The following is a 16,181-nucleotide window of genomic DNA, read 5'->3' as shown; positions in this document are numbered from 1 at the left end:
TCACTATTACAATTGGTTACACTTTATTATAAGGGGTCCTTGTTACTGTGTAATTATGCATTTAAGTACTGAGTAATATTAATTAAATACATGTACTTATTTTAGAGTTAGGTTTAGGATTAGATTTGGTTCAGGGTTAGTTGCATGTATTCAGGGCTTGACTAACTTTTTTTGCTCACCAGTTACTGTGGTTAGTGGTTTTATTCGAATGAAACCATTGCAGGTGCATTTTGAAATGCATTAGGCCTGTCACTTATTTTTGTAATCAAGTAATCAGTTGATTATTGTGATGATTAAACAAGTAATCAGATCTTTTTATGTGGGAATAAAAATATACAATAGCCTTTAAAACGGCTCAAAATACATATTTGATCAAAAATATAGTAAAAGCTGAATTTTCAGCAGCCATCAAACAGAAAAAACGAAATACTATTATAGCAATTATTAATATTTAAAATTAGAATTTTTCATAGGTTTTTTTATTTGAGTAATTCTAGTACTTCAACAAACTTACTTCAGTAACCTGCAAAGGCAATAATTTATATTACATTTTTTTTTTAAGTTTAAGTATTTCCTCTAATATTTATATTTCATTTTGTTTAAGCTTAATTTTAATTAACAAAAAAATATTTTAAAAGTTTTAGTAAACAATAACAACACTATTCCTTAAATTGTCTAATCAAACAGCTTAATTCAATAGTTTAGTTAGTTTTTTCTTGTGTAGTTGCCCAAAAAATGCAGACAAACATTAATTGAGCCTTGACATATCCTTTATGCAACAAAATGAAATTATTGAGAGTGATTTATCAGACAAATTAAATGGCCAAGTCATTTCCTTTTGTTACAGTACAAAATCTACCAACAGCTAGATAACATTTTCTATTTTTTGTCCATTCAATAAACATTGTCCAGACAAGTGTTGTTTTTGTTGTGTACATCTCATTTTAAACTGGAATAGGTACACCTTTCCATTATATTGGCCGTCATTCACCCTGCTTTCTATATATCAGTATACAAAGCCATTTAAAAGCCCATAGCGGCCAACCACTAATAGAAATGACCTCACCAACCCAAATATATTTGATATTTTGCTTAATACCATGTATAAGAGCATTTTCTGAGGTTTTAACGGACATTATTACCCGAGCTCCAGGTATCTCACAGCAGGCCTCCTGGATAGCCAAAGTGGGGTCACAATACACCATCACTTGCTGAACATCAATCTGAAAAAAGAGAAAAAGAGAATGCATATTAAAAGCAGACCAAGAACAGAGAGAATGAGCTTTTTAAATGCTGGACCCCCCCCTGCTTTACATATGACCATTTACATGATCATTTCGCTAAGTGGTTGGATTAACGAACTAATTAATTAGTAATGGATGTAGCTCGTTTAGGCTACCACGGGCTGTTCTTTTCATCTTTTTCGAGCTGAGTGAGCTCAGTAGTGTTAGCCCTGAAGAGAAGCGCCTGTAGTCTTCCTGTCTCTCGTACATCCACAGACACACCCCTGCCACATTTCCCCTGCAGACAGGATGCCTAAGGCAAAACCTGCGGGAAGCCGGCTTATAGGAAACTTCTACTTCCGACTACACTATTAGCATTGTAGCGCTTAATTAACAGAGGAGCTGGAAGCTTCTGCAGTCATTCATCTAATTGACATCCTTGTACTCTAAGCCTTGTAAAAAAAAAGGCTTACAACATTTGTAGGATCACCAGAGGTCCTCACCTCCACAGGGGCAGCATCAGTAGCCCTCATACCCAACAGCGTGTGTCCATTGATGGGCAATTGGCCACGGAGCTCCAGAGGCTTGTTCTCGATGGAACTGCAGTCCACGTGCAAGGAGGCCGCATTACTCTGCAGGCTCAGAGCCACCTTGTGCCAGCGCATGTCCATCAGGGCTTCCACACCGTCACCTTCGAACACGCATCCCACCATAGACCCTTCGGGGTCAGCCCCTCTCGCCCGCAGGGCCAGGTTGCCATCTGGACCATTCCAGTCCAGTGAGAACTAAATAAGTGTGATAAATAGGGAAAAAGAGCATTTTATTTATAAAATGTGATTTGGTTGAAGCTGCAGTACAGGGTCCAAATGTAGCTTTTTTGGTCATTAATATTTCTTTCAGTCATGTTTTCAGTTCAGTCAACGTTCAAAAGTTTGGGGTCAGAATGTTTCTGTTGGGGTCAGTAAGAATAAAAAAAAAAAATGCTGTTCATTTGAACTTTCTATTCATCACAAAATCCTGAAAAAACAATGCATCATGGTTTCTACAAAAATATTAAGCCGCACAACTATTTTCGACATTGATAATAAGAAATGTTTCTTGATCAGCAAATCAGCATTTTAGAATGATTTCTGAAGGATCATGTGACACTGAAGACGTGAATAAAATTCAGCTTTTCCATTACAGGACTAAATTACATATGGAAATATAATCAAATAGAAAACAATATTTTAAGCTATTACTGTTTTTACTCTTGATATACTCATTTTAAGATTAAGTTGCCTGTCTTAAGATGACTTTATCTTTATATAAAAAAAAACAAACACATTTTTGTACTTAAAGGGATACTCCACTTTTTTTGGAGTTGCTTTTAAAGTTGCGATTTTCTAGGCTGATATGGCTAGGAACTATACTCTCATTCCTGCGTAATAATCAAGAAACTTTGCTGCCGTACCATGAGTCCAGCAGGCGTAATGATATGACGCAGCACCTGAAAATAGTCCCCAGCTCGGTAACTTGCAACGTGACCGGGACTAAGTTTGTCTAACCTATTAGACCTATTTTCAGGTGCTGTGTCATATCATTACGCCTGCTGCACTCATGGTACAGCAGCACAGTGTCTTGATTATTACGCAGGAATGAGAGTATAGTTCCTAGCCATATCAGCCTAGAAAATCGCAACTTTTCATTTTCCGTCGGTCTATAGTACACGATGTAACTACAGAAGAGTCAAGTTTTAAATAGGAAAAATATCGAAACTCTTTGGTCATTTTTTTGAGAGAGATGCTAATGGTCTTGTCCGATTCAATGATCTAAGCTATGTTAAAAGTGGTACCGCCAGACCCGGAGTTCAGCTGAATGGATTAGAAAACGGTAAAACTCAACTTTTTAACTCTGGGGGAGTTGTAAAATGAGCCTATTTCCAAAATAAGTGGAGTATCCCTTTAACTTTAACTTTAACTTCTTTTATGTATGGGCCAAAGCCAAATTTCTCACATAAAAATACAATAACTCAAACACAGAGTTAGTTTTCAAAACATAGTGTTAGTTTCTTGCTGTAGCATAATAATCAAGCACTAGCTTGCTGTTAAATTGAAATATATTTTATTAAAAACAGGAGAATTCTATACAAGTGTCACAGTTAAGCGTGCTAACTTCTGCACCACCCAGTCCGACACAAAATAACAATATCTAACAAATAATCAGCGATTCGAATTTTATGATTTAACATGCTGCCCTATAATTATCAGTTCCTGAAGACACAAATCTATAGACTTGAGGGGAAAGTGGACACACACCTGAGGATAACCGTTCTCATCGGATATCTGGAACAGGTAAATGTTGTCATTCAAAGATTTCTTCTTCAGCAACATGGTGAAGACCAGGGTGAACTCCTCTGGAAGTCCATGAGGAAATACTTGACTGAGGAGACAAGCATGTGGTTAGACTGCAGCGCACGAACAAACAAATAAACGAGGAAGAGGTGGGTTGTAATAGTACAGAATCAGTCTGAATGGTAGCAGTAGTCGGAGCATCTCTGTATTGATGGTGCTATGGATACAGATAGAGGGATAATAACCCCTGACACTAATTTTTAAGAGAAATGCAGCTCAGAAATCCTCATCTTCATTCTCAACTATCTCTCTCTAGATAAACAGTTTGCCTGCCTCTTGGTGGGTCAAGGGCAGACAAACTCCAGGAATGTGTTTACCATCCCAAATACACACACAGTGTGAGAGTGCTGAAAAGTAATAACAGTGAGGCTGGCCTCCTTAAGGAAAAAATGAAATCAGGCCTAAGCACTAGAAAGAGAGAGAGAGTTTGTACAGGATGAAACTTGTTATGACAGGGAGTGAAGTACACATTGTTTGCAAAGATTTCTTGCTGATATTACTGAACAAAACTTCTCCTCTTAAAGGGCTATCATAAATCAAAGATTAACGATTTTTCATTTAATTTTTAGAGATAGCAGATCCAAGACACTTTATAGAATAGAGGTGCATGATATATTGGTGGCCAGTAACAAAGAAAGTTCAGTTATTATTATGGAATGCCAATGGTGGGATTACAGCCATTTTTTTTGCCGATAATTTGTTACAGTATATTTGATTGCTGCATTTTCTTTTATATAATGTGTGTAAGAACTAAAAAGCCTCATGTGCACGGTGTGTAAGTGTGGCCTTTAAAACAGCAGTGTAATATTTCTGTGTTTTTAAAATTGTTTTAAAACTTTTGAAATGTGGCATGCGTCATTTTGAATCTAGAAGATAAGCATATTTACTTACAGACAAGCCTTGGGTTTATATTAGCAACGAGCAAAAAATCTGCATTTTATATTAGCAACAAAGAGTTAATACTCTGCTGAACTCTGTCAAGCATTTCATAAAGAACACACAACAGTTCACACGTAATTTCTAAAAGAAATTAAAATTCATTAAATCGATCAAAAATTAAAAAGACACTTCTGTCTTGACAATTCTCTGATTGTTTGGCATGGTAATGGATAGGACAATGTTGATATGTTTGGTTTTGGCCGAATGGGTCCGCTACACTGCTGCTGCTGCTGCTGCTGCAGAGCAAGTACAGGACTTGCTACTGCCAACACATACACGACACACTGCTATGAGAGAATAAGACTGTTTCTGTACAATAGCATTCATGAATTAAAGGATAATTCCGGTATTTAGCACTTTGAGTCTCTTTTCTGGTTTGTTATGGATGAACTAGAGTGGTGGACACAGACATTTTGACGATGGGTCCTGTCTCGACTTTTTGACTCGTTTAGAATCGCCTTTGACCGCTTCAGAGTGGCTGCACTTTAACAATGTCTTTAAAACAACCCTTAATGCAACTCACCGAGTGGTTAGTGGTGTTCGTTGATGATTAAAAACAAATATATCGGCGCAATGTATGATTTCAATCCGTGTTATTTGCTATAGTGAAACTATTTTTTCAGATACCTAACAACCGCGTATAAACTTCCGCTCGATATTTGAGTCTGAAGCGCAGTAATATCAACGAGCAATGAGTCCTCCAACAGGAATCAATGGGATTTTACAAAATGGCAAATAAAACACGACAGAAACTGTATTTCGCTACGCTACTTGTTTTGGAACATCAACGAACACCACTAACCACTCGGTGAGTTGCACAGTTTTGAAAACGAACGTTAAGGGATGTTCGTGCATGCCCGTAGCCAGCCACTCTGAAGCGGTCAAAGGCGATTCTAAACGAGTCAAAAAGTCGAGACAGGACCCATCGTCAAAATTTCTGTGTCCACCACTCTAGTTCATCCAAAACAAACCAGAAAAGAGACTCCAAGTGCTAAATACCGGAATTATCCTTTAATCGAAGCAAATCTATACAGGTGGAGCTGGGGAAGGTGAAGGGTTTCAACTGCCATGGCAGATGCCGACCAAGCATTTGAAAGTTGAGCAGCAAGATCATAGGCTACTGATACAGCAGGAACCAATAAGCTATAGTCCTATAGAGAATGAAGTGATCGCAAGCAGACTGAGTTAAGGACCGACCTATCAGTCTGCGCCATCAAGAGTTTCAAGACAGAACTTTGTATAATGTTAAAAACTATTTCTACTTCAAACTAATGCTGTTCTTTTTAACTTTTTATTAATCAAAGACTCCTGAAAAGAAAACTGATTTCAACATTGATGATGATAATAATAAAGGTTTCTTGAGCATCAAATCAGCATATTAGAATGATTTCTGAAGTATCATGTGACACTTAAGACTGGAGTAATGGGTGCTGAAAATTCAGCTTTGCCATCTCAGGAATAATTTACACTTTAAAACAGAACAATATATAAAAAATATTATGTATATTTTTTAACCAAATAAATGTAGTCTTGGTGAGCATAAAAGACTTATTTCAAAACCATACAAAATTCAAACTTTTGAATGGTAGTGTACGTGTGAATAAAACAAACACACTTGTTGCAGACCTTTCCAATGATGTAAAATTCATATTGTGATTTTAATGTTTTTTCAACAAATCCTGTAATGGTTATTGTGAGCATTTTTTCATAAATTTAAAACAGAACATTTCTAATTTGTTAGCGAATTAAAAATAATTTGTCATTTCGCCTGTATTAATTGTAAAGAACGGTGCTTTTAAACAACAATTATTAAGTGTCCAGTGAGTAGTTTTAATTAATTAGCTAATTAGCTAGAAAACGCAAAATGCTTCATTATCAGGATCAGCCACAACAAGCTGCTGATTATCTGTTATTCTTATCAGCCCCCAACTTTACTTCTTCTCGAACACAAACACAAAGACATGTGTAAACACACTCAATCTCTCTCCCAGGTGAGGTGAAATCCTAGATAAAGGAAAGCAAGAGGTAGACAGTTCTATTACAGGTCAAGTCTAAGCTAAGAGAATGACTAACACAGAGGTGGACGAACAATTTATACGCCATCTGCAGCTATCACATATCAGAGACCAGCTGACAAGACTTTACATTACACTTTATCTTATAGAAAGAGAATATAGGAGAGCATTTATGTAGGAAGAATCTTGTCTCTCTCTCTCACTCTCTCTCTCTCTCTCTCTGCAGTAAGCCGGCCATGTCGAGTGAGTTTCAAGTGTAGGCTCCGCTCTCTTTCTCTGGCTGAGAGATGAGATTTAGAGCGGGAGAAAAAGAGCTCAGGTTTCAAATGGAGAAAGCACCTGGGGCTCTGGAAAACCCATTCTTAGAGAGGAACTCCCTGATGATGGGGGGATTTGGGTATGTCTGTGTGTATGTGTATGTGTATCTTTCAGAAGGTCAAACCGTACAACTTTCCACCAAAAGACAACTATTAGTGCAGCTAAAAGAGATATGAAATGGAGAAAGAAAGCATTTTGAACACTAACATATATGTGACCCTGGATCACAAAACCAGTCACAAGTCGCACGGGTATAGTTGTGGCAAAAGCCAACAATACATTGTATGGTCAAAATTATTGATTTTTCTTTTAGGCCAAAAATCATTAGGTTATTAAGTATAGATCATGTTCCATGAAGATATTTTGTAAATTTCCTACCGTAAATATATAAAACATTAATTTTTGTGAGTGAATGCAGCACAATCGCGAACATAAATGGACAACTTTAAAGGCGATTTTCTCAATGTTTCGATTTTTTTGCACCCTCAGATTCTAGATCTTCAAATAGTTGTATATCGGCCAAATATTGTCCTATCCTAACAAACCATACATCAATGGAAAGCTTTCAACTTTCAGATGATGTATAAATCTCAATTTAAAAAAAATTGACCCATGTGACTGGTCCAGGATCACATATTAGCAATTCTGACCACATTTTGTGAAATTGTTGAGATTTTATTCTGAAGCTCCATAGGAGACACATCAGTCGTGTTTCAATCGATGCACTATATGCACTTATACTATGCACTATATACTCTTCTATTCTATTCTGATAGTCCCTCCATTTTGATATTCTGTACTGTAATGTCATTGTGTCATGCAAAGTAAAGGGATTAATTCAAACTACAGTCTTACATAGCCTGATCTGTAGTCTTTAGTCTTATATATACTTTATAATCAAACTATTAAAACAGTGTATTTTTGAATGAACAGTAAATTGCAGAACTGGTGCAAACATATCCACATCGCTACGATCAGATGCTTTCTTAACCGCTGCTTTCTCACTGCTGTCATTTTGTTTGTTGTTTTGTTGCGCAGCACATATTTACATATTCATTTAAGTGTCGCTCTCAGCAGCGTGGATGGCATCTCAATGTTCATTAACAGTATATCGCTGCAAAGGTGGGACACATCTCATATAAGAGATGAGTTGATGGTGTCGCAAGACTTCCACCAAACATCTGGATCCAAATTCCTAACCTTTAAGTAACATTTCTTGCAATGCACCATCAGCACAAAGCTGCGTCAAATCCTCATGTTTATTTGCAACTGCCAAGCAGCTTTCTCTAAAGAGAGCGGCAGAGAACAGTTATCATCTTATGACAGGGAGATAAACAGCTGCTCAATCACTATTAGAGAAAAAAAAATCACATGTCTAAACATCTGAATAATGGATAACTAGTATCTTTGAGGGATATACTGTATATATATATATATATATATATATATATACATACTCTCTATGTATCCAAGCATCCCATAGAATGTGATGAAACCAATGTAGCTATTTGGATCTTATTTTAAAAACAAATTTAAATGATCAGAATATGTCCCACTTTGCCTGTAGTCACCATATCTTCCTTCAGAAAAATGTTAGAGGATTGTTAGAGGATTAACATTTATTCGATTAGCATGAGATATAAATCTGAAAGTTAGCCTGTACAACACAAAGTTACCTAACCTCCTCAGGGAAAAGAAGTTCTCCTGTCCAAATAGGGCTTTTGAAGGACATCATTTTGTGTGTGTGTGTGTGTTCATGATATACTGTATTCACTACAGATTGACGACAGAGCAAGTACAAAAAGAGTATAAAAACGCTCTACAGTCCAGCACAAAAGCTTCAGTATTACTCTTCTGACCTATTTGGCTCAAACATTCAAGCTCTCATTTCTGTTAAGTCTACATGAGAAAAGAGTAACAGGAAATTCTAAGGAAGCTGATGTGTAGTCTAAACCAATGCAAACTGAACTTCTCATCCCAGAGAACTCAGAGGAAACAGAACCCGTTAGCCTATATCAATGACATTTTTCATCTATGCGCGGCTCAATAAAAGCATTGTCATAAAACGGATTGTTACTGTGGCTTGAGGTCTCACCAAAAGCACTTAAAGTTATTGTTAATAAAAAATTTAACAGCGTTTCTCTGTAAAAGCACAAAGCAGCATGTAATCTGCTGAAATGCTTATTTGGAGAGAGATGGACGTAACATAAGGAGGAAGTCAAAATCTCTCTGGTGACATTATTGTGATTCTTTCATGATTCTACAGTAAATGTAAAACCAAATAACAGTCAACAGCCAGGAATTCAAGGCTTGTACAGACCTGCTAATACTTTGGTAGTTCTGCAATTATATTTTATTGAACTGCATTGCTTTTAGAGGATGAACAGACTCCATAGTCTGAGTTTAGAATTGAGTTTTTTTTCTATAGTAGACCCTAAAGGGTCACAGGAAAAGACAGAAATAACCATTCCCTCTGTCCAAAAACTAGAAAATAGATAAGACAAATAAGTAGAGGAAAGGTAAAACATTTACTCTGTAGGTTGGATGAGTTGGACTTTCCCAAGGCGAAGGATGACAGGCCCTCTCAGATTTCGGATCTTCTTGACCTCGCTGTTCTTCAGCAGGGAGAAACGCCGCGCCAGATTGAAACCTGCGGATCGGACGATCAATCCATTTACCACCCCACAGGCTAATGAAGAGTGGTACATGTCCTTCGCTATGTATCATCTCTGCTGTGGCAGTTTTCAATTCATATAAGGCCAAAGGAGGAATCTTAATACTGTGAGTATCTGTATCTTTCAGCACACAGACAGAGTCTATTCCTTAGACTGCTTTATGGGCAGTTGGACTTTTATAAGTGTATTAAAAGGCTGGAATGATTACAGTGAACATCTTTCCCATTTTTGGATATACAGTGTGCAGAAATAATGTAAGTAAGATGCAGCACAGCCGAAGGGAGTAGAAACCAGTGTTGATAATAATAAGGAAAGCTTCTTGAGCATCAAATCAGAATATTAGAGTGTTTTCTGAAGGATCATTTGACACTGAAGACTGGAGTAATGATGCTGAAAATTCAGCTTTGCCATCACAGGAATAAATGACATTTTAAAATATATTCAAATAGAAAATAGTTGTTTTATTATTTTTTTTTATAATATTTCACAATCTTACTGTATTTACTGTATTACGATCAAATAAATGTTGCCTTGTTGACCATAAGAGACTTCTAAATAAATGATATATGTATATATATCATTGAACTGATTTCCAGTGTTTCTGCATTTACATAAACATAAAATCATAAGAATAGGGATAAGTTTGCTCAAAATGAAAAGCGTGTCAACTCACCATCATTTCGCTCAAACTTCAAATGCATTTTGAGTCATGATTTTTAGTGAATGATATCTTTAATACAAAGCTATGATGTTGCTTTAAAATACTTGGAATACAGTGTACAAATCATATGGACTTTATGATCCTTTTTAGAGCTAGACAACCACCCAGCAGAGCAGGTTGGACATTCAACTAAACATCTTCTTTTGTGGCATGACTTGAGGGTGAGTACATGACAGAATTTTCATTTTTGGCTACTTTAATGAAGGTCCATATGCAGCAGTCTTTACCTGTAATGTTGTGTCTGGCAGCTTGAGGAAACTTCCAGTCTTCTACCTGTATGGACGGGCAGCTGACACCTGTAAAAAGAGAGAAGCAGTCAAGTTGCAGCAGATCTTGTCCTGCCAACCGTGAAAGGTTTTGCAAAAAAAACACAACTTGTACAACCAATCATGAAGTGTCCTGTCAAAACTTAGTCCTGAACATGAGGTAAAAGAGTTGAGCCATTCAAAGATTGTGTGAAGGAGACAGACACCACCTCACGTATAAATGGAGCTAAAAATAACTTGCTTTTCTCTGGGGGAATCACTCTCCCAATCTCACTGCATGGTGGCAAAGACAATGACAGGTGGTCTGAAACACTCTCAACTGATGGGCAACATATGAAAAAGATCTAACAAAGTTAATACAATCCAATCAATTCCTAAAGGATGAAATCAAGTCCCACCCAATTTTAATTTTTTTTTTTTTGTCATTCCAGAAGTCGTTTCACTCAGATATACATCACATAGGGAAGAAGATACTATTGCAACTTCTGTTTTATGGTGACTTTAAGGGGGCATTATTAGCGGTCCTTGCTCTTTTGGTGCTCTGGATGAGAAAAGACATGAACAAATGGAGGATTTTTTTTTTTTTTTTACTTTAAACTTGAACTTGTTTAACATATAAAGAAAAACTGCTGTGAACAACTGAACTTGAACACCAAGGATCACCATCCATTTTTATTTAATAAAGTGATACACTTTTTTCACCTGTTGTGTTGTTCACCTGTTTAGGGAGGAAGTTACATTTAAAACATACTCAAAATTTTTAATGGGCATTATGACTCTGTATTAGAGATGTCCTAATACTTAATGTATCCGCCGATTATTCAGAATGATATCTGCGATACTGATACTGATTTTGCCCTTCCGTAAAGAAAAAAAAAATCCCTCACAAGTTAACTAATGCTGTAAACTACAGAGAACACTCTCATTTGGTATATTACTAGCTATATTAGAGGTATTTTTTAAAAGCCCAACTATTATAGTAAACTGCTTTGTATTTTCAGGTAGCCTATATTAATTACACAAATAAAAACTGAAATGTTTGATTACAACGAACTCAGTTGCACATTAGGTAGTTTACATTTAAAGTCGGCATGAAATCAAAATGGACCCTATTTACTTTGTTAGCGCATATTACTAGTCTTGTGGTGAACAATTAATCCGTGCAAGTCAAAACACAGAAAAACATTTTTTGGCTTCGTAATCTTTAATCAAAATCTGAAAATGCCCCTCCCCTCTGCCTTGGAGGACCTTCTCTGATGACGTAGGTTTGAGGACTTGGGTTGGGAAACGCTTAACCACTCCCCTCAAACCGTTAGTCTGTAATGAGCGAGAGATGGAAAGGAGGAGCACTAGAGTAAAACCCTGCCCTCTGTTCAATATTCCTTTTCACTGGGAAATACGTCACAGCACTGGAGAAAAGTCGTTTGCAACTTTCCGGTTCACGCGGACTTTAAACACTTGTCTCCATGAAAAATGTATTAAAATATACATATATAATTAAGTAAATAAACTCATATCTACTGTTTTTTTTTATGGATAACTAACAAACTGGGAATACTGGATAACTTTCCAGGGGTAAATGCAATGTTAAAGGAGTCATAACCTAGTATTACCTTGGATACCCAAGCTCTATTATAGTCTTTCAGGCCCTTCTAAAAAAGAAAAGTGAAAAAAAAATAAACACAGAGCTCCTCTGACCCTTATTTCTGAAGGCATTATTGTCTCGCGAGATCTGATGCGATATTTTGGCTGTCGTGGACGCTCATTTTAATAATGCAAATGAGGCGCGTTGATTGGTGGCAGGAAGGAGGGGGGTTGACACCGCAGGTAACTTCAGCATATCATTCCAAAATGACATCATGGCGCAAGTTGTGAATGAACCCGACCTGGCCGCGACCTACGGAATTCAACCGTATATGTATGAGCCAGACACTGAACCTGAGCTAGAAAAGGGAAGATGTAGAGTCGATGGAAGGACGTCTACATCAAGATGTCTCTGAATGGTAAAGACAATCATTTTGACTGAGACATACATTATACCTTTTATTTAATGTAGATTACATTAACGGAGATGTAGTCTACTTTTTTTTATCAGCTTACAGTGGTTATTGAGATCAACGTTTGCTATCATGTGGTGTTTTTGCCTTGTTTCACGTTGTGGTTTTTTAGACATTCAATATTTTTCTTCTACAGACATGTAACGTGATCTTTTTCTTTATGTTTATTATTACTTGACTGACTGTTTGTTTTATTTATCTATCCCTGTCTATTCTATAAAAAAATCAATACAATTATATGTTGTCATAGTTATATAATATACAATTCTATAAAAATATAGCTGTATCATTTTCTTGTCTGTTTATCATTTTTAAATTTGCCCCAAACTTGTGAACGATTCCGTCGTAAAATGATTAGCACAGACACCTAACGTTAAGCCAGTGGGAAGGGTTGTAGGAACCGCGTCATTAAAAATGAATTTAATCCACTGGTCCCTGACAGCTTGGTCCGTTCTTGGGAGAGAAAACACATTTACATGTTGATTCTGGCAGTCAACAACAGAGCAACTCACGTGTGCACTACGTTTCTGCATATGAGGGGGAGAGGGGCAGGGCAACATAGGTCTGCGGTGTCCATATATGGTATATCCTGCCCCGTCTTGACGTCAAGTCGGGGCAGAAATAAAAATCTCGTATTTGAGTGCGCGTGCACGTGGGCTGGTTTACGAACCCAGGGGTAAACAAACGCTTCACTTTTAAATATCGGCTTCCCGGCCAGTGCGTTAGGCAATCATAACATACATTGATTCTCGTGGAAAAGTGAAAATTACAGGTTATGACTCCTTTAAGTGACATATTGTTTTACTGACGTCTTTCCACGGGTGAAACACTGATTGAGCGATGACATGGTACATTTTGGTAAGTTGTAGTGTATTTTTCAACATACCTTTTGATATCCCTGCATGTTTATTCATGTTATACTGTAACTGTAACTAGTGGAAGAAAAGACTCGCGCTCCTCCACCTGCTACTTGAACTGAGGCGCTACAGCGATCTGTCACGTCACATTTAAGAGCGTCAAAGAGCGCCATTTATTTCAAGAATTTTGTGATAAAATGGACAGAATTCGAAAGCTGAGACTTTGTTTCTTATCAGAAGTAATAAAGAACAACGCTTTTTGCAACTATTGGATGGAAAGCGTCCTTCAAATAATGTTTGGTGTGGGGAAAAAACCTGGACCTGGCAACTCTGACTTGAACTACGGGTGATTGATAGGGTCAAATAGAGCTTGCTAGCAAACATTAAATTCAATTAATTCACAAATTTAAACATCCCTGTTTTTATATTATACTTTAACTGTCGCATTAACGTTGACAGCCCTAATTCAACAAGAGACGTTTTCTTCACGGTATGAGATGCAGTCTCACACCCTTTTGACTGACAGGATATAATGGTCCTGATCATCGGCTGTTTTTAAAGAATAGTGAAAATAATTGCTTCTATTGAACGATACTGATTATTGGCGAAAAATGCTTTTTTTCATGATCCACAAACACTGAAAAGTTCAGTTAAAAAAAAAACTTTTTCTTTGTGAAGAAGCATGTCAGAGGTGTCTGAGACGAGAAGAGTTTTTAATCAGCATGGTTTGGTTCAAAGACACATACATCAATCAAAGTGCATTAGCAAGTTACTGCAGCGTAGGGAACTGTCACTTAGAAGATTCAGAGATCAGATGAGTATGAGAAACTCAAGCAATAAAAGAGAGAAGCAGCTCAGAGCCATCTCGTTGAGCTTCTAGTGGCGGAGTAGAGCAGGTGATGGGTTTTCCAACTCGTATTCTTGCCCTGTCAAGTTACAAAGAGCTCTTTTTAAATCTACAACACCTGCATCTCTCCACAGCCAACTCAGCAGATACAGAGAGGGAGAAAATGTCTCCAACAAAAACTTATCTGTCAGATAAAGAATTAATTTTGAATTGTTCTCGCATTTCCACTTTTTGAAATCAGACAGACTCGGCTAAATCCCTTTTCTTCTAGGTTCTACAAAGCCCCTCAGCTTTCACACGGCAAAAAGGCGGGATTAATATGCAGAGATGTCAGGGAGGAGATAGGAAAGCTGGAGGCGGCTCTCGCTCCCAAGGCAATGATGGAAAGTTGAACGCAGGGGGAGGGAGAGGTGCATTTCAAATGCATGGAGAACAGACACGTCATCAAGCATTGCAGACAGGGCTATAGAGTTTGAAGTGGAGTGAACGTTTCTGGAGTTTAGGATTTCATATGTTCAGAGTCAGCATTCTTTTAATTTAGAGATACGTAGCTGTACAAGCTGCTTCACCGTTAGACTCTTTTAAAGGTTCTTCCTCAAAGTCCTTCACTTTCCAAAAGGATGAAATATAAAAATACATCCATTTTAAAGAGGGTAGAAGAAAAATTTTGGGAGAAAAATAAAAACATCACCTTTCCTGGATTCAGTCAGTTATCTGGAAAGCTCATTATGTAAGATACTGTGTCTTACCCTTGTTCAGATTCCCTCCCATGGCCTCTGCTCTATTTGTCCCTGCTTGCATATTGTTTATTGTATATTTTTAGGTCCCAAAGTTGGCCTGGAGAAACTCATTAAGGAAAAAGTCAATTGGGGATTTGCACAGCTGGGGGTGAGCAAAGACATCCCAGAAATCTACTATCCAAACCTAGGGTAATTGGATGTGGCTGAATGTAGGAAAAGTTTTTTTGGGAGTAAGTTTGTTAGCTAAAGCAATCGTGCATCACTTCTGAGCACAGATTTACATGGTGATGAAAGGGTAAATGGTGCAATCAGAACAAAAATGCACAAGGGAAAAAGTCATACAAAAGTCACATTAAAATGTGAATCATATAAATAGCAAGTTATTATATTTTAGAGCATGCATGAAGTAAATAGCATCCGTTTTGATTTCATGATGACTTTAACAATGACCAAATATGGTTTGATTGAAGTTATCAGTCAAATCTGGTACTTGACTGTTGAATGTTTAAAAAGAGGTTTAGCCTTAAACATAGAAAGACAGTATAATCATACTATCAATCGACACAATATTTTTGGCATAAGAAGCACTAACGGGGCCCTGTCTTGCACCCAGCGCAATTGACTTTGTACACCGACGCATGTATCATTCCTATTTTGCACTCGACGCACAGCGGACTTTTCCCTCGACAGACGCACGTCGGTAAATTAGGGAATGAACGTGCGCTCCCGGGGGTAGGTTCAGCGCAAAGAGGAGGCGTGTTCCGGCGCAAACGTTCCCTGGTGCTATTTTGCAGTTTCAGAAAACAATTCCACCACTGACCAGGAAAAACCTAGTCTAAAGTCTAAAGTGGCGCATTCAGATGCTATTTTAAGGGCGCATGCTTGGCCATAATGTAGCGTGTGCACAACACGCATACACTTCTCTCATCTACACACAGACGCTGCAGTTGCCATTTTTGCAAACCATACATAATTACAAGGAAAAATATTCCACATGAGGGAAATCATTGTGGTGTCCATGAAGATGTGAAAAAATAAATTTAGCTTACACATTTACCAAAATGATTGTACGCCTGTTTAACCGAAGCTAATTTGGGTGGGATTCTCCCATCCCCATACAATGTCACTTT

At 37.4% G+C, this 16,181-nt stretch overlaps 1 protein-coding gene across 4 annotated transcripts in view; it reads right to left on the bottom strand.

Annotated features, from left to right (window-relative positions):
• Positions 1–16,181, bottom strand: part of col16a1 (collagen, type XVI, alpha 1) — a 75,537-nt gene that overhangs the window by 48,572 nt on the left and 10,784 nt on the right. For all 4 annotated transcript variants that reach the window (XM_084423414.1, XM_084423416.1, XM_084423415.1 and 1 more), the window contains exons 3-7: positions 10,512–10,580; positions 9,421–9,538; positions 3,521–3,644; positions 1,727–2,008; positions 1,143–1,223 (exon numbers count right to left, since the gene is read on the bottom strand). In XM_084423414.1, coding sequence (XP_084279540.1) covers positions 1,143–1,223; positions 1,727–2,008; positions 3,521–3,644; positions 9,421–9,538; positions 10,512–10,580 — 674 coding nt within the window. The remainder of the gene's footprint in view (positions 1–1,142; positions 1,224–1,726; positions 2,009–3,520; positions 3,645–9,420; positions 9,539–10,511; positions 10,581–16,181) is intronic.

The sequence above is a fragment of the Rutilus rutilus genome, assembly GCF_951802725.1.
Source record: "Rutilus rutilus genome assembly, chromosome: 11".
NCBI classification, from domain to species: Eukaryota; Metazoa; Chordata; class Actinopteri; order Cypriniformes; family Leuciscidae; genus Rutilus; species Rutilus rutilus.
The sequence above is the reverse complement of the archived record's forward strand: the minus strand, read 5'-3'. Positions and strand labels throughout refer to the sequence as shown.